Below are 17,081 nucleotides of genomic sequence, written 5' to 3'. Positions count from 1 at the left end.
ATGTGTGACGCGTAGTCACAGGGCTACTACACGTATTTATCTTTTCGCGCTGCACAAGACACACCCAAGCACGTTTGGTACCCTCCGCAGTGCAAATGCACGCAGGGGATTGCCCGCGGTTGAACGCGGGTCGTATTTTGTTTTCTATCCAGTACTACAAGTGGTAACTCAATACTAATGTACGGCAACGATGTATGCGTGTGGCAGGCCTGCGCAGGGCCGAACGTGACTAGTGCGGGATAGCGAGGTATGTGTGCGTAGATAGCAGGGGTCATGAGATCGTATGATCGTAAGTGGTCGCGGACGGTTGGACGGTGAGTATGCGACGAAGCAGTTGGATGCGTGTGACCGGTGGGGCAGCCGGTGAGGGAGTTTCGGGACGGAGTGAAGAGGGCGTGCGCAGGTCCATGTGTGGTATAGTTGTAAACAGCGTAGTGCGGGGATAAATAGCGGAAGGATGAACTTCCGATGCGATGTGTGGCGATGGTCTATCAATACAGCAACGACGACAGTGACGACAAGAAACCCAAGGATCGACGCCGACGCGATGGCACAAGGAGATGCGGACAACAGCTCAGAGCTTAGAGCTCAGAGCTCGAGCTTCTTGGGCTGCTCCCAGGAGTACTCGGGGTTGCCGAAATGGCCGTACGACGCAGTCTTGAGGTACTGGGGCTTCTGGAGACCAAGGGTCTGGACGATGAGACCAGGGCGGAGGTCGAAGTTCCTGCGGATGACCTCGACGAGCTCCTCGTCCGACTTCTTGCCTGTGCCGTAGGTGTCGACGTAGACCGAGAGGGGCTCGGCGACGCCGATGGCGTACGAGAGCTGGACAAGGGCACGGCGCGCAAGGCCAGCTGCAACGAGCGACTTGGCGATCCAGCGGGCGGTGTAGGCAGCAGAACGGTCGACCTTGGACCAGTCCTTGCCGGAGAACGCACCTCCACCGTGTGCTCCCCAACCACCGTAAGTGTCGACAATGATCTTGCGGCCAGTAAGACCAGCATCGCCCTGGGGACCACCGATGACGAAGCGGCCCGAAGGTTGGATGTGGTAGATGGTGCGATCATCAAGGAGGGACGCGGGGATGGTCTTCTTGATGATCTTCTCGAGGATCTCCTTGCGAAGCTCCTCGGTGCTGATCTCCTCCGCGTGCTGGGTGGAGACAACAACTGTGTCAACACGGAGGGGGATCGTGGCCCCGCCATCCTTCTTGTACTCGACCGTCACCTGCGTCTTTGAGTCAGGGCGGAGCCAGCCGAGCTCGCCGGAGCGGCGGGCAGCAGCCAACGCGGCGTTAAGTTTGTGCGCGAGGACGATGGTGAGGGGCATGTACTCGGGGGTCTCGTCCGTCGCGTAGCCGAACATGATACCCTGGTCACCGGCACCGATATTCTCGAGCGAGCCGTGGTCAAGGCCCTGGGCAATATCGGGCGACTGCTGCTCAATGGCAACCAGGATGTTGCAGGTCTTGTAATCGAAACCCTTGGACGAGTCGTCGTAGCCGATTTTCTTAATCGTGTCACGGATGACCTTTTGGTAGTCGATCACAGCCTTGGTGGTGATCTCACCGAAGACCATGATCATACCCGTCTTCGACGCGGTCTCACAGGCGACCTTGGAGAAGGGGTCCACGGCAAGGCAGGCGTCAAGGATAGCATCGGAGACCTGGTCGCAAATCTTGTCTGTGATAAGGATTGCGAGCGTCGGTACGAGAACGCCGGGCCAAAGCGTTTGAACTCACCAGGGTGCCCTTCACCAACGGACTCGGAGGTGAAGAGGAAGTGGCCGGGCGTGAGGGCGGTGTGGACAGAACCGTTGGCAGGCATGACTGGAGACAGCGACGAAGAGCGGGATGGGGGAGCAGGAAGGAGGAAAGAGACGTGCGTTCAAGGCCAGCCGGCTCATAGTACGATTGCTATAAATTTGAACCCTTAAGGACCCCGGCCACCGCATAGCACGCCATCTATCGTGCCTTTTCGCGCCCGCCCATTCACGTTTCTACACGCAAGCACGCACCAAGCCCGCACATGGATTTTTACATACACCGGCTGCCTTAGCGTGCCTTCTATCGTACGACTGAGGCGAACATCCTATAACCATTGCGTTGCACGTCGCACTCTAGAATACTATCATGATACCCCCATGCTATCTACCGAATCTCACACCCTTATTCCCGCGCGCCCAGACTATGACCACACCGCAACCCCCAAGGGATCCGACGAAGCTGTTGAAGCATCTGCTGGTTGTGCCGGCAAGGAAGAGGAGGGGGCATGTGCTGATGGGTCACTTCGCCTCTCCGCATCCGCGTTCGCACCTGAGCCTGTCTCTGCTGGCGGGTTATCTATAGTTGCGTGAAATAGTGCCGCCCGGCCGCCGTCCAGTGTAGATTGCGTCTGCGTCACTGTATTGCTACGTGAGTGTGGGAAGGCGATAGGCAGGTCGATCGTTGGGTCCACTGGGAGCGGGCTCGTCTCCTGTCGTGTCTCCTGAGACGCGAAAGATGCTGATGGGCGTGCCTCGCGGTCTGGGGCACGCACTGAGCCCCATGGGTTGTCCATGTACATAGACGGAATAGCCGGCCGCGACGAAGGTGTCGTCCACGGGTTGACTGTGTTTCCCGACGAGTACGTGTAGGCACGGGGAGACGCTGCTGACTGACGGAGTGGCGAGGAAGGACGGCTATCATCTCCACCCTGGCCCCAGGCGTTGATCTCCTCTCGCGACTTCAGCTCTCCGCCGCGCGCCGTGTCGTTTGTATCACCGGCCAACGAAATACCCTTCAGATCCTTGGCTAAGCCTCCGTACGCATCTTGCACTGCGGAAAACGCGGCAGTAGCATTGGAGGAAACCTTGCCCCAGAACGATCGCACACCTCCGGAAGAGAACAAGTCGCCACCATTTACTGTGGAAGGCAGGCCAGGGCGAGGTGAAGAGCGCCCGGCGCGTAAGCTGGGAGAAGGAGTGCGGGGAGGTCCGAGAGCGATCGAAGACGAAGAGGCTCCTGGAGAAGAGGGTGGCAGTAGACTCTCTCCCCGAATTCGTTGTGTCTGAGAGGACGAGGGAGAGTCCCCGGGGGGCGTGGACGAGGAAGGTGAATCAGTTCCAGGCAATGTAGAGTTACCCCTCTGGAGGAGACGCGCTATCGATTGCGGTGTCGGGATGCTGATTTGCGGCGAACTTGTGGACTGTGGGGGAGGGGTAGGCGCAGATGTAGTGACGGATCCCTGAGACTGTGACAACGCAGGATCTTCACCGGCCGACTCGATCGGGGCCACAAACTCCGGATCCTCGACAACCTGCTTGACCACAAACCTCCCGTTCATCTCCTCGTCTGTGCGTCCGTACAGTTCGTGCCAGAAGCGTACATCCCTGGGATTCGGTATGAGTACTCCCATATCGGCCTTCGGCGCTCTGTTGGCAGGGTCGTCCAAACTCGGATCGTAGAGCGGATTCTTGTTGAGCTCGATTTCCGACGGTGAGAAGAAATAGTCCCAGACGCTGCTGGTCCGGTTGATCACCGGTGGCTGACCACCTTCTCCTACACGACGTTCACGCTCCGAGTTGCACAGGAAGGTACCGAACTGACATGAGTAGAGGTGATAGTGGAGCTGACGGAGGAAACGCTCGTTGAACTCGAATCGTTCAGGGAATTGACGCTGGACCTGGCGGACGCTTTCCAGGAATTGGTGAAAGACGGGGCTAGTCTCCTTGATGTGGTGCTGCGATGCGAACCTGTTCTGGACAGAGGCGAGGAAGGCCTGTGCGGCCTCCGCGCCACCGCCCGAGCCAGCGTTCTCGACAGGCGCAAGGAAGAATTTCTCGGAGGACAAGTGGCCGCAGCGATCGAGGAACTTGTGCCCGAACGAAAGCCAATCCTTCTCCACAAGGATCGCGAAGCCCTTCTGCGTCCGATAGAACGGGTCCAGGCAGAGCTGAGCAAGTGAAGAGAGCTGCGCCGTACGGTCCCATCCATCCGAGCAGTGGATAAGCACATGCGACGAGTTAATGTGGACGTTGCGGACGATCAGCAGCGTGCCTTCTAAGATCGCAGTAATATGGCGCAGCCAATTCGACCGGCGCAATGCCTGCCGATCCAGTACGGGAACAACGAGGGGTTGGTCGTCCTCACTCCCCTCCACAACAGTCGTGCCTGCCGCCTGCTGGAGCTCCGTGGCCCGAAGCGCTTCAACGACTTTGTTGAGCGATTCGCGCATAGTGTGGATATGGTCAATGCCGAGATACGCCTTCTTCGCATCCTTGTAATGATCCATGTTCTCCGTGCCTGCGCCTTTAGCCGTGTTTGCCATAGCGTTAGTCGTAGGCCGCGCATCGATGATGAGGTTTGTCGCCGTTGCGCCGTACACGGGGCTTGCGCTCACTCGGGAATCGGGGTTGTGGTGCGTTTGGAAGATCGTTTCAATGAGCTTCTCGTCCTGGATTGAGCGGTTGTTTGTCAGGCCCACCATGGGTTGACTGGACCGCGTGATAGAACCCTGAAAAGAGGAAAGCGCGTTGTTTCAGACTTGTGGCTGGCAAGATGCATGTAGGCACACATACAAAATTTGCCCAATGAAGGTAAGTCAGGACCGGTAGCCGTCCCTTGCTCCGGAATTTAACTGCGTATTGAAGGGTAGTATCGCTGATGCGCGTCGGAACGACCAACCGAGCAGGGTACGTCGGAGAGAACTGTGCCGGCAGAGTAATTATCACAACACGCACGCGAGTCAGCCATAGTGGTGACGCACAGAATAGTCTTTGTTGATGTTGGTGAAGCGCCATGCCTTCGAGCGCGTGCCGACTCCCATCCGGCCGAACTCCTCGCGGGGAGAGTATAATGACCATCCGTCGGAGACGGCGAAAGGTGGATTTGGGACGTAGAAGAACGCATAGAGCTGGTTGATCGAAGCTTTGCAAGGAGATCGTCAGACATGGAGAGGATGGGGGCACAAGGATTGTTGTGAGGTACAACAGAAAAGACATGTACTCACTCGCAACGGTAAGCTCCTTCACGCTCTCAAAGACATCTATCGCGTCCTTCTCCGAAAAAAACGACAGCAAGATCGTTTCGAGTGTCCGGGTGTGGATTGTGAGGGGACAGCGACCATATAACGTCATGGGCATGCGTGAGACAAGCGAGATGAGAGGGTATGGGATCTACGGTTGGAAAGCACCAGGTTGGACGCACGACAGTCAATCAACGTCTGTATGAGCGTAGAAGAGGACTGACCCACATCTCCTCCCTTCCCTCTTCGTTGAAATGGAAGATAGCATGGTGCGCGGTGAGATGCAAGGTACCCGAAGACGTGTTCCCGGCCTTGGTACATAAGACCCCCTCAACCTGATCAGACAGACATCAGCACACATAGCTTGCAGAAGTAGTAGGAGAGTCGACCTTGGTAACCCGGAGAGCATCCATTGCACAAGCGGTGTGCGCTCAGTACGGCACCGGGTGGCCTCTGGAGTTGTTGTGGCATAGGCAGCGCGCGCATGGGCGGCGTCTATCTCTATGTGAGCGCTTGCTTAGTCCGGCTCCGGCGGTGGTTGGTTAGATTGTGTGGTCCAGTTCTCTTTGTATACATACTGACCACTTGCAGGACTCGCCGACATGGAGATCCTACTAGCGTTGCCATGGTTGCTGTACGATTACGACAATCGGGGCGGCCTTCCTCTTTGTTCGCTAACTCGAGTGACGAAGAATATTGATTGATCTTGGTCTGTACTGACGACGTAACAGTAACTCGACCCTTAGGGCTCAACAAAGCGCTGCCACATTCATCGCCCGTGCACCTTACAGCTTTCAAGGGTGACAAACCCAGCATCCATCAATGGCCCTACCGACTGCTTCGTTCATCCTAGCCATGGCGTCTTGACAACAGAGGCATTCAACTACTGCACATCTTACGGCAACCCTTGGCGTGGTTTGGCCCATATTTCCAAACAAAGTTCAGTTCAAAGCGGCCAAACTGTCGCTCGATGGTCTAGGTGCTATGGGCTGCGGGTTCAAAAACCGTATGCTCTCTCCAAATTTCCTAGTACTACCTTCCACCGATCAGCATGTACCTGGAATGGGACTCGAACTCGTCTACACCAGCCAAGGAGCATGGGCAGGGCCGTCAATACCACTGGCACCACTACCAGCCGGGAAATGTAACACAAACACGTCAACCTACGGAGTCACCTAGGATGGATGCCGCCGCAGAGGGTTACGACCGTGGTGATCTCGCGGAAGTCCCTCGGGCCATTGAACGCGCAATGGATATCTGGTCTGCCACGCCACACCAGAACCCTCTGTATCTCCTCTTCCTAGGTTTGGCCGAGCTCGGCATTGATCTGGATGTCATTCAGCAAGAGTTGGTCAGGCCGTACTTGTATCGCTGCTCCCGCTGCTCCAAATGGTACCGTGATGATGAAAACGGTCCCAAGGCATGTATCGTCTCCCACATCCAACCCTGTATCGTCCCAGACCCGTACGACCCCCGCGATGGTCCAGGGATGTGCCACACCAGGTACTACACCTGCTGCGGGACGATCGTCAGGACGCATTCGTCTCGTGCCATCGACGGCGATGGCGTGTGTTATGTGGGCCCTCATACGCCGTTCGAGGAACCCGATGCCCAAGGCCAGCCCGACGCCCAGGCACATCTGCACCCGTATGCGCTCGCGCGTCCCCCAGCTGAGCCAGCAATGGACGTTCCTCCTGCACCGGCCCCCCACCCCACGTTTTGGCCTGCAGGCGATGTCGGGGCCACGCCTCCGCACCCGCATCAGCCCACGCCTGCAATGGTAAATCCTGCTGCTTCCGTAGCGTCCGAGCCTGTCTGCGCGAGCCCCGTCTTCCCTGCCCCGACAAGGGCGGGCACTCACCTCGACGCCGCTCCGTGGCGGCCAGGATTGCATATGCCGAGCTCGGACCAGACCCGGAGCGCGAGCCCGCGGCCTTCCCCGAAGATATACACGACGCTTCCTTGGAAGGAGTCTAGCTTGTATCATCCGCCAGGCTGGATCGAGGTCCCGGCATCCCTGCGCGAGCAGTCGTTCATGTAGGTCGCCCACCTGCATCACCTTCTCGAAGGTCTGCGCGAAACAGGTCTGACTGTTTCCTTGGATGTGCTCTCGTTTGTCGGCGGATGTTCAAGTCCGGTCGACCGGAGGGTAGGAGTGGTCCGCCACGGTTTGTGGTTCGTCGTTCGTACGTCTCGCTTACGATGCGTACGACATACTCTCGTGTCGTAAGACCTCGTCGCGTGTTCTCCGCTCTCGTCTTCTTCCACGTAATCGCTATGCTGTAGTATGCTTCTGTGGTTACATATGTTGTGCGCGTTACCTATTATGATATTGTATGCATTTCTAGGCCGATCAGACTGACCGAATCCCCAAGCTTGCAACAACCCATCGAGCAACAAAACCACGTAGATCTATGGGTGTCCCACACATTGCATAGCCATACTAGTAAACAAAAACTCATAAGACCGTCGGTACAGTGCAGGCTTTGAATCCAACCAAGTACAGGGGCTACACACTGTCATGACTAGCAGTGCCACCGATCACATTTTGGCAAGTCGATCGGCACCATCCCATCACCCAACCTCGCTCGTTGGCGACCAATGGACCTTGCATATGCAGGGGTTCCGTTGGATGGCATGCAGACGCTCATCCTACGATGTCGGAACGCCACGAAGCGCTACACCACTTCTCCGTGCACGACTTCTGCGGACTGAGCCGGAGACTACCTTGATATCAACAAATCCTGCGTCAAGCTAGGCCTGTTAAGATGCCGACGCAGGCATCCTCGAATTCCCAAGACGGCAGGGCTTTGAACACCGAGGATATCCAGCTGCGATCGCTTGGGAGATAAATCCTGATCTGAGCCCTACTTACATACCTCCGATCCTGGGTCGGGGGAAACGCTGACTCGAAATAGATCCCGTCCAACACGTTTCAAGTGCTATCTCAACCGCATGCCCTCGGGATACCGCGAGCACGCGCTGCCGCACGATAGTATCCGGACTGCTCTCCATCTCCTTCCATAGACGACAACAAGGCGGCCAGCTCTTCTAGGCATCGCGAAGCTGATTTTGACTATCAGTCCTGACGGCAGGCCCGTGGCGGTTGTGAACTTCACCAGCGCCCTGGGGGTTCTTCGACAAATTGCTGCTCACAGCATCATGGCCCCTGGTGATATTGAATTCAGACCGCATTGCTACTTATGTCGAGCGCGCACATCGTTGCTGTGCGGCGTTTGGCGGGTGCCTGAACAAATCGTATCTGCTAGGATTTGAAACAGTTTCGCCGCCGGAAGATGGCCACCAAGTTGTTTTCCTTGATGGACGCTGCGCGAGATACCTGGAAGGGCACTTGGAGAGGATCAGTTCCAAGCTTGCAGAAAAGCAGCGAGCGAAGACTGTGCCCCGGCGGAGTTGGAGGCTTGAAAGCTTCCTCCACGGGCGCTGTGGGTGGCCTTGGGAGGTTGACGGGATGGGAGAAGCCGCGAAAATTGAGCACGGTGCGTCATTCCGGAGGAGAAGCACAAGTACGCTGTGGGGCAGTACGGAGCCGTCTTTCATTCCGATCCGGGCACACGGATACCTGGGGGTCGTGGTGGCTAGAGGCCGAGCTCGAAGACTGAACGTCGAACCCTGTGGCACCGCATATGCAGTGCGGAGTGGGCGTCTGGCCGCCGTGTGATCCGCAGAGGAGGTGAGAAATATGTATGCTCGGTGCAACGAGCGCCGGAGAAGGAGAGCACCTTCTGAATGCGATTGCATGATCTGAGACGACGTTGGGCGACAGACAGAACGGGCGACACCTGGGCGACACTCCGGCTCTGCCGAACAAGCGAGACATGCCCATTCTTATAATCCACCCTATACCCCCTCCCGGTCCCCGAGCCTTCCCCTGTTCTCCCTTGCCGCCTTCGCCTTCCCTCCCTCCCTCAGCGCCGTACTCTCTCTGGATTAGGCTCAGGCTTTTGGCTCTCGGTCCCTGGCTTGGCTTCACTGACAAGCATACCCCTTACCTAGTCCGTCATGGAGTCCGATACTAGCTCTGTGAACGAGAAGCGTAGCGTGAACGGCGCTCAACCCCTGGAGAAACCCCATGTCGACACGACGAATGTCGATGTCGCGGCGGAGCTCACAGCAGGCAAGGACTTCGTGCTCGACCCGGCAGAGGCCGCTCGGGTAAGGTACGTACTCTGTCTACGCTGTTGCCGGCTGTGCGCCCGACATGTGAGACACGCGCTGACGAGGAACGCGTTCTACTGCTCAGGCGGAAGATCGACTGGCACTTGATGCCCCTTATGTGCAGTGAGTGTCATAACCGCCTCTCTTCTCTTCGCGGGCAGTCCATCTGCTCGCTGCGAAGCATGTCCTATTCCTGGACCTTCGCACACGCAATGAATCAGGTCGAGTGCGGTGCTGATGAATGCCTTCTTCCTCTCACCAGTTTTGTACATGTTCGTACCTGCTCCTGTCGATCTCAGAAGATACGGTCCCTGAAACTCTATGCTTGATGCAGGATGCAGTTCGCAGACAAGACGACGCTAGGACAGTCCGCTGTCTTGGGATTGCTGTGCGTCCCGTCCCCCTCATTGCACCTTCCGTGAAGGAACTCAAACTTGATCCCGCGAACCCATCCCAGAAACGGCCCGAAGCATTACATCGACAAGGACCAGTTCAATTGGCTAAGCACCGCCTTCTACCTCTTCTTCCTCGGGTTCGAATGGCCACAAAACCTCGCGCTCCAATATCTACCTGTTGGGAAATGGTTGAGGTTCGTGCTCGGTTCGTGTGCGGTGGATCGCGCGTGCTCAGATCGCTCTGCATCCAGCTTCAATATCCTCGTGTGGGCAATCGCACTGCTGTGCCACACGGCCGCGAGAAACTTTGCCGAGTTCTTCGTGTGTCGTGCGTTCCTCGGCATCTGCGAGGGCGCGATTACGCCCGGATTCCTGATTGTCACGTCCATGTTCTACACCCGCCAGGAGCAGACTCAGCGCGTCGGGTACTGGTGTAAGCACTTGTTCGCTTCGGTTCTGCTTGCCTCCGATTTGCCTGACATAGAACGCTAGTCCTCATGAATGGCTCAGCAATCATTCTGCTCGGTCTCGTAGCGTATGGGACACTCCATATTCACAACGATGTTCTGCAACCGTGGCAATGGTCAGCTCCCGATACCGTTCTGTGGCACCTTCCATGCGATATTGATATTGATACTCCCGTGCTTCCAGGCTGATGATCATCACCGGTATTATCACCTTTGTGGTCGCCGTGGCTTTCTGGTACGTATGCCGGGCTCTGAATTTGGCACGTACCCATCATGCTTCACGGTCAGGTTCCTATTTCCGGACTCCCCTGCCACCGCGTGGTTCCTCACCCCCGAAGAACGCATCATCGCGGTCGAACGTATCAAAGTCAACCAGGCAGGTGTCGAGAACAAGCACTTCAAGGTCGAACAGTATGTCGTCGTCGCACTGCGCCAATCCATCTATCTGCCAAACCGGCCGCTCATGACGCGGCGTGCCCAGATTTGTCGAGTGCCTGATGGACCCGAAGACGTGGCTCTTCTTCCTCTTCGCTGCCATCTCGTGAGCTTCTCTGTCTCTTCCTGTCGACGCAGGCTGATGGAACATTCTCAGGAACGTGACAAACTCGGTAAGCTTCCATCCGCCGGTTTCCGCCGCCGGACGTCCGTTCTGACATGCCGTGCGCGTGTAGCTCAGCAACCAGCGGCAGCTCATCGTCCAAGGCTTCGGCTTCAACTCGCTGCAGACAACGCTCCTCGGATGTGTCGATGGCGTAGTTGAGAGTGCGTCCAGATGTCTCGAGATACGTCCTGTAGGCACAATCGCTGACCCGTGTGGTTTGTTCGACAGTCATCGTGATTTGGTGCACCGTTACCTCCGCGACGTACTGGAAGAATGGCCGCGCCTACTCGGGCTTCCTCGCGTACTGCGTGGCAATCCTGGGTTCCATCCTCGTGAACACATTGCCGTCGAGCGATCGAGTTGGACTCCTCTTCTCGTATTGGATCTCCAGTAATTCACGCAGTCCTTCTGCCCGAGCTCTCCGCGTGCTGACCTGCGACCGTGCACAGTTACTTCCATCGCGCCGTTCGTCGTCATGCTCGCCTGGCTGGGTTCGACCACCGCCGGCCATACGAAACGTCTGTTCGCTTCCCTGTCTCTCACATCGCCTGTTCTGTTGAACTTGTTTCTCTCTGGATAGGTTTGACTACGAACGCCATCGTCATGATAGGCTATGCTGTCGGCAACTCCGCCGGCCCGCAGTACTGGAAAGCCAAGTATCAGCCGCGCAACCACGTCCCGTGGCTCATCCTCTCCATCTGTTGGGCCGTCTCTGCGGTCCTCCTCCTCGTTACTCGCTTTTACTTCGTATATGAGAACACAAAGCGCGACAGGGAGCCGCGTGACACCAAGTACGATGAGGTGTACATCTCTCAGACGCAAAAGGATGGTACCGTCGTAGAGAAGAAGGTCGACAAGGTGCGTGCGTTTGGGCTGATAGTGCCTCCAACCGAAATGTGATCCTTACGCCTGTCTACTAGGAATTCTTGGACCTGACAGATATGCAAAACCGCGACTTCAGATATGTCTTGTAATCGCCCTGTTCATCCATGTCGCCGTCGGGAGAAGCCTTGGAAGGTTCTGTATCACGCCTCGCATGTTTTCGACGAGCTCCATCATCACGACTGTACGATCTTGCTCGGCTGTTCTTGTTCGTCGCTGCGCTATCTTATTGTGCCATATGTAGCTTGGATCCAGGAATAATAGCTTCGCATCTCAACGTCCTCCGACTTTCAACCTCATGCCGACATTTCTTTAGTGGCGGAGAACGGACCGGGATACGGAAGCGTTTTCTGGTTTTCGCTGTCGCATCGCCAGTGCATAGTCGCTCGTCTTGAAGGACGAGCGACTGGCCCTCGTGTCCGACTTCATGCAACTCAGGGACTCGGGCTCTATACAGGAACATTCGCACCGATGACACGCGAATACAATCAGCGCGCACGGTGCACCACTTCTTGCTTGTCGCGGCGTAGGTCTGGTGTGATCTAGACAGAGACGAAGGCGGAGTGTTCTTCGGAGCGAGTGTCGTCGAGGAGTGACGAATGATCTCCGCTGGTACGTGGTCTGGTCTGACGATTTCTTGAAATGTGGCATGTGGTGAGTCCAGCACGAGAAGGGGGTCCAGGAAGCCCTGTGCATGTGGCTCACTGTCTACGGCTAAACGTAGCATCTCTGTAAGGCAAGACAATGTCCTCGGCAGGGAGCGCACGTACAGGAAGGCATGTCCTGCTACGCTTCCAGCCTGCCTTTCTCTCATGCAAATTGACATTTCGATCGCGCGAAGTCTTTGCATGGCTTGAACGACTTGAAAAATGGGTACCCCCTGGTGAACAAGCATTCGTGCAGGACTGGTTCTTCCGGAAACAGATGCGAGCGCCTTGCTACAGGCGCCTTGATCGCATATCGCTCTGCCGATGAGAGTCAGCTCGGAAGCTGCCACCACCCGGCACTACTTTTGTCTTCTTTCCGGATTTCTGCTGCCGCGTACGTTGAGGAGCGTCTTCGTATGTAGATGGTGCGCATGATCATTTTAATTAATGTTCGAACATGCGTCTGGATAATTGGGCGGCAGACGAGCCGTACCGTAACGTCTCAGTATCAGTACCGGTTCCAAAGTACTCTAAGGTCGCCAATTCGCTGGTATTGCAAATCGGATGCTCCATCTACAGTAAGAGTAGCTCGCATCAAGCAGTGCCTTACCGAACAAACTCAGGCAGAATTCTCCGGTAATCGATTGGAATGATGACACTGCGATTCAGAGGCTCCATCCACAGTGATCACGGCTTACCAAGCTATACCTAAGGAAGCAAACCTGGACCAACAATCGCCGAGTAAGATTCAAAGGTGGATGCTTCTGGAGGACTATATAAGTCAGGAAGTCATCTGGTGTCAAGCCTAAATCGACAGCCCAACTCACATCTGCACCCGCAAATGGCATCGTCTAGCGTCCCAACTACTATGAAGGCGGTCGTTATCACAGACGTGAGTCCTGAGCGCGAAGGCTATGTTTATGCCCTATTGAATGACGGATGACGGGATTATTGTCGACTTCAGGACCATAAAGCGGTAGTCAAGGACCACCCTGTCCCACCTGTCGGAGACGACGACGTGCTGATCAAAACTGTGGCAGTCGCGCAAAATCCCACCGACTGGAAGCGTAAGTCCCTGCATATTGTTTCTTGTGCTCTTGTAGTCCGCGTGCTCAGGACGGCATCAGATGTCGACTTCATAGGAACGCCGGGCAGTATCAACGGCTGCGACTTTTCCGGGCATGTTGTAAAGGTTGGCAAGAACGTCTCTACCCCGAAAGTGGGCGACCACGTCGCTGGGTTCGTACATGGGTCTGCCTTCACGGACGAGGGAGCCTTTGCGGAGTACGTCAAGACACCAGCGAACCTCGTTTGGGTCGTGCCGGAGAACACGCTCTCCCATGAGGAGGCGGCCACTTTTGGCTGCGCGTGAGTACGCTCTGCCTCCCCGCTTGTGACAGAAGTGCTCACGACGTGGTATTTGCAGGTTCTGGACCGCTGTACAGGCGCTGTATCACCCCACTCGACTCGGCTTGGTTGAGCCTCCCGCAAGAGCTCCCAAGGCGGAGTGGGTGCTAGTGTACGGTGGAAGCTGTGAGCCCTCTATGGCAGCTTTGCGCACGTTCGCTGCGCTCAATCACATACTGCAGCTGCCGTTGGCCAATTCGCCATTCAGCTGCTCCGCCTCTCCGGGTACAAAGTCGTGACAACCGCCTCACCTCGCAACTTCGAGCTCGTGAGGTCCCTCGGGGCAGACGCGGTCTTCGACTACAAGGATCCCGAGGTCGTGTCCAAGATCAAGGCCGCTACTGGGGATTCAGTCTCCGTCGCCTTGGACACCATCTCCGAGAACGGCTCGCAAACCATCAGTGCGGAGTCCCTCGGTCCGTCTGGCGGTAAGGTTGTTCTCGTCCTTACACAGGATCCCAACGCCACGAGCAGGAAAGACGTTCAGTTCAAGGGTATGTGTCCGGTCCAACCTCTGGTCGTACGGGGTCACTGACCCGTTCGGGCCTCGGCCAGAAACCCTCATCTACACCGCTCTCGGGCGTGGCTTCCCCTGGCCGATCAACAATCATCACTTCGACGTATCGCACGAGGACACCGCGCACATGGTAGCGTTCCTGGAGAAGGTGCCGCAGCTCGTGAAGGACGGTGGCGTGAAATCCCTCCCCGTCAAGCTCTGGGAAGGGGGGCTGCCCGCTATCCCAGATGGCCTGCAGTATATGCGGGAGGGTAAAGTCAGCGCGCAGAAAATAGTCTACAAGATTTGAGCTACTGGGGGAGTAGATGTCGTCCAACACGATGCTACGCTTACATAGGCAGCGACTCAGACGCTAGTGTGTACATATCTGTAATTAGCTTCATCATCTGGTTGTAGGAGCAACGCTCTTGCGACGAATGACGGCCTATTAGTAGTCATACGGCAATGCACATCAGCTACACACATCCTTCCCAGATAGTGACGTAGAGTATCATTCGCTTCAATATCGTGTATTATATGCCGAATGTTGCATCTTCACCTCACGATCGCTACGAGCACCTTCAGCTAGAACTCAACGCAAATGCCTCTAGTGAGCAATATCAAGCGGGCGCATGAGACGGAAACGACCTGCTCTAAGTAAGCTGACTCTAGAACTCAGCTCGCAGGATTAGACGTCTCAGCTGACTGTAAAGCTGGCTGTGCCAGATACTGTACCGCACAGTGCGACGATCCCCCCACGATCCATACCCTGCCATGGATTTCCTGATCGGCATTCCGGAGCGCTATTATCTGATGGAGTTGGTCAGCGTTATGCACCCGATCGTGCTCTAGAGTCTGAATTAAGCAAAGACGATCCTGAGTCCTCTGTTGAATTTCAGCTAGTCCATCGCACACGCTTCAGGAGTGGTTTTATATTTCCAGACCGTAACAGACTATGGAGTCCGCCATCCCTAGGACAATGAAAGCTGTAGTCGTCAAAGAGGTCACTGATGCAAATGGATAGCTGCTGCGATTCACGAAGCTAACGATAGGTACTTGCAAAGGGTCACAAGGTCGCGATCGAGGACCATCCGGTTCCTCGGGTTGGGGGCAATGATGTCGTCAGGACATTTTCTGTCGCACAAATTCCCACTGACTGGAAGCGTGCGTGTCGTCTACCTGTCCTGCTATGGGCTATGACTTGATCTGGTCAGTCCAGGTGTCGACAGTTACGGTAAACCCGGACTTTCCTCGGCTGCGACTTCATCGGCTATATAGTAAAAGTCGGGAAGAGCGTGTTCACTCCCAAAGTCGGCGATCAGGTCGCAGGATGTGTGCACGGATGTTGCCTTGAAGACGAAGGCGCATACGCGGAGTACATCAAGACGCCCGCTGATCTTGTATGGGTCGTTCCGGAGAATACTCTGGATGACGACCAGGCTACCACCCCTCAGTTGCGCGTATGCGATGGCCCTGGGTTATACTGGGCTGCAACGTCTGTAACGTATGCCCACAGCTGGTGGACGGCTGTACAGGCGTTGTACCATCCGACTCGTCTCGGCATGGTTGAGCCACCCTCGAAAGTTTCTGGAGAGGAATGGGTCGCTGTTCGGCGGAAGTGTTGAGTTATGCCCCGTATGTGCCGCTGCAGAGGGCATAATCCACGACATACCTGCTGTCGGACAATGTCTCATTCACCTCGCGCATGCCTCCGACTACAAGATCGTCACGACCGCGTCGCCTCGCAACTTTGACCTCGTCAGAATCCCTTGGAGCAGGAGAGGTATTCGATGGCAAGGATCCGGAGGTCGTGGCGAAGATCAAGAAGGCGACCGGCGACTTCATCGCGAAGGCCGTCGACTCCATCTCGGAGGTGAGGCTCTCAGAAAATTTCCGTTAGAGTATCATTCGCCCGCGGGCGGGAAGGTCATCCTAGTACAGTACCCGGAGGAGGGTGTCAATGACAGGGAGGGTGTTGTCCTGCAGCGTGCGTACCTGTGGTTCGAGCAATCGCTTTAGTTGTCAATGACACACATTGCTCTCCAGCAACATATCCAACTTCCTCAGAAAGTTTCCCAAGCTTGTGCAGGAGGGGGTTCCCAAACCACTTCCCGTCAAGATTTGGGAAGGCGGCCTCAGCGCGATCCCGGATGGTCCGCAGCAGATGCGGGAGGGTAATGTCAGTGCCCAAGAAATCGTCCGTCAGGGTGTAGAATAACGCATAGGGACATACTTCCCCGGGGGTGCACGTTCTGGGGACTCGCGTTTTGCAGAATCCTTGACACATAAGTTGAACAAGCACCTGGATTATCAGCCTTGCGATCACTCGGGTCCCAAAGCGCCTGAACGTCTGAAGTCGTCAATGCAGTCATTCTTGAGGGGCTGTTGGAAGTCGATGAGAGGTCTCCTTGTCGATATGTCGAAGAAAGTGATTACAGTCGACACCCTCCTAACCCATACCCCTGGTAACCCATAAACTCCCGAAACCCATAGGATTTTGGCTTTCCCAAGTCGGGATAGGGGGAATTCGACCCCATAACCCATAGGCCCCTGGTACCCAATAACCCATAGGCCCCTGGTACCCAATAACCCATAGCTTTCTAGGGCCCAAAACCCATATGGTAATAGGGCTCACATTGAGATTACGCTCATCGATAACCTTTGTAATACTCGATGCATGCTTCCCAGAGTCCTCCCAGTGTCCATCCATGCTCCGACCACGTTGTGGGTAGGTGAGTCTGTTCGAAATCCCATAGCGCTCCCTCAAAGGGTCAGTAGACGCCTTTCCGGCGCTCGCTAACTGGGACTAATCAGGGGCGCTTATAAGGCGCTTAAGTTCTCGTAGCCCATAACCCCTCAAAACCCATATATTCGGGCCTGTCCCGAGGCCTATGGGTTAAGAGGGTGTCGACTGTAGTGTGCTGTGCGAGCCATCTGTGATGCTTCGAAATCGAAGTCCAGAGCCATGGTGACCTGATTCCCGCGAACTTCGTGATTCGCCACC

At 56.0% G+C, this 17,081-nt stretch overlaps 5 protein-coding genes across 5 annotated transcripts; 3 read left to right on the top strand and 2 right to left on the bottom strand.

The window, feature by feature from the left end:
- Positions 1-76: 76 nt before the first annotated feature.
- DICSQDRAFT_78556 (methionine adenosyltransferase) lies at positions 77-1,884 on the bottom strand. Its single transcript, XM_007361456.1, has 2 exons — positions 1,742-1,884; positions 77-1,682 (listed from the first exon to the last, which is right to left on the bottom strand). Exons 1-2 carry the CDS (start codon positions 1,824-1,826, stop codon positions 589-591), a joined length of 1,179 nt encoding a protein of 392 aa, XP_007361518.1. The 5' UTR covers positions 1,827-1,884; the 3' UTR covers positions 77-588.
- Positions 1,885-2,045: 161 nt separating this feature from the next.
- Positions 2,046-5,421, bottom strand: DICSQDRAFT_98235 (phosphatases II). Its single transcript, XM_007361455.1, has 6 exons — positions 5,393-5,421; positions 5,228-5,338; positions 4,989-5,154; positions 4,746-4,906; positions 4,558-4,686; positions 2,046-4,493 (listed from the first exon to the last, which is right to left on the bottom strand). The coding sequence occupies exons 1-6, from the start codon at positions 5,414-5,416 to the stop codon at positions 2,187-2,189; spliced, it is 2,898 nt and encodes a 965-aa protein (XP_007361517.1). The 5' UTR covers positions 5,417-5,421; the 3' UTR covers positions 2,046-2,186.
- Positions 5,422-6,054: 633 nt separating this feature from the next.
- On the top strand, positions 6,055-7,044 carry DICSQDRAFT_124259 (uncharacterized protein; the record flags this gene model as incomplete). Its single annotated transcript, XM_007361454.1, has 1 exon — positions 6,055-7,044. The coding sequence occupies one exon, from the start codon at positions 6,055-6,057 to the stop codon at positions 7,042-7,044; it is 990 nt and encodes a 329-aa protein (XP_007361516.1).
- A 1,850-nt stretch (positions 7,045-8,894) lies between these two features.
- On the top strand, positions 8,895-12,175 carry DICSQDRAFT_98234 (MFS general substrate transporter). The gene is made up of 16 exons (XM_007361453.1): positions 8,895-9,184; positions 9,268-9,305; positions 9,445-9,454; positions 9,517-9,570; positions 9,640-9,771; positions 9,829-10,010; positions 10,070-10,160; positions 10,229-10,279; positions 10,333-10,455; positions 10,526-10,585; positions 10,637-10,652; positions 10,716-10,806; positions 10,874-11,035; positions 11,095-11,163; positions 11,226-11,503; positions 11,566-12,175. The coding sequence occupies exons 1-16, from the start codon at positions 9,027-9,029 to the stop codon at positions 11,617-11,619; spliced, it is 1,569 nt and encodes a 522-aa protein (XP_007361515.1). The 5' UTR covers positions 8,895-9,026; the 3' UTR covers positions 11,620-12,175.
- Positions 12,176-13,042: 867 nt separating this feature from the next.
- Positions 13,043-14,628, top strand: DICSQDRAFT_177603 (GroES-like protein; the record flags this gene model as incomplete). Its single annotated transcript, XM_007361452.1, has 6 exons — positions 13,043-13,066; positions 13,139-13,241; positions 13,302-13,542; positions 13,601-13,707; positions 13,764-14,075; positions 14,137-14,628. 6 exons carry the CDS (start codon positions 13,043-13,045, stop codon positions 14,385-14,387), a joined length of 1,038 nt encoding a protein of 345 aa, XP_007361514.1. The 3' UTR covers positions 14,388-14,628.
- Positions 14,629-17,081: the final 2,453 nt, after the last annotated feature.

Source organism: Dichomitus squalens (assembly GCF_000275845.1).
Source record: "Dichomitus squalens LYAD-421 SS1 unplaced genomic scaffold DICSQscaffold_2, whole genome shotgun sequence".
NCBI lineage: Eukaryota > Fungi > Basidiomycota > Agaricomycetes > Polyporales > Polyporaceae > Dichomitus > Dichomitus squalens.
The sequence above is the reverse complement of the archived record's forward strand: the minus strand, read 5'-3'. Positions and strand labels throughout refer to the sequence as shown.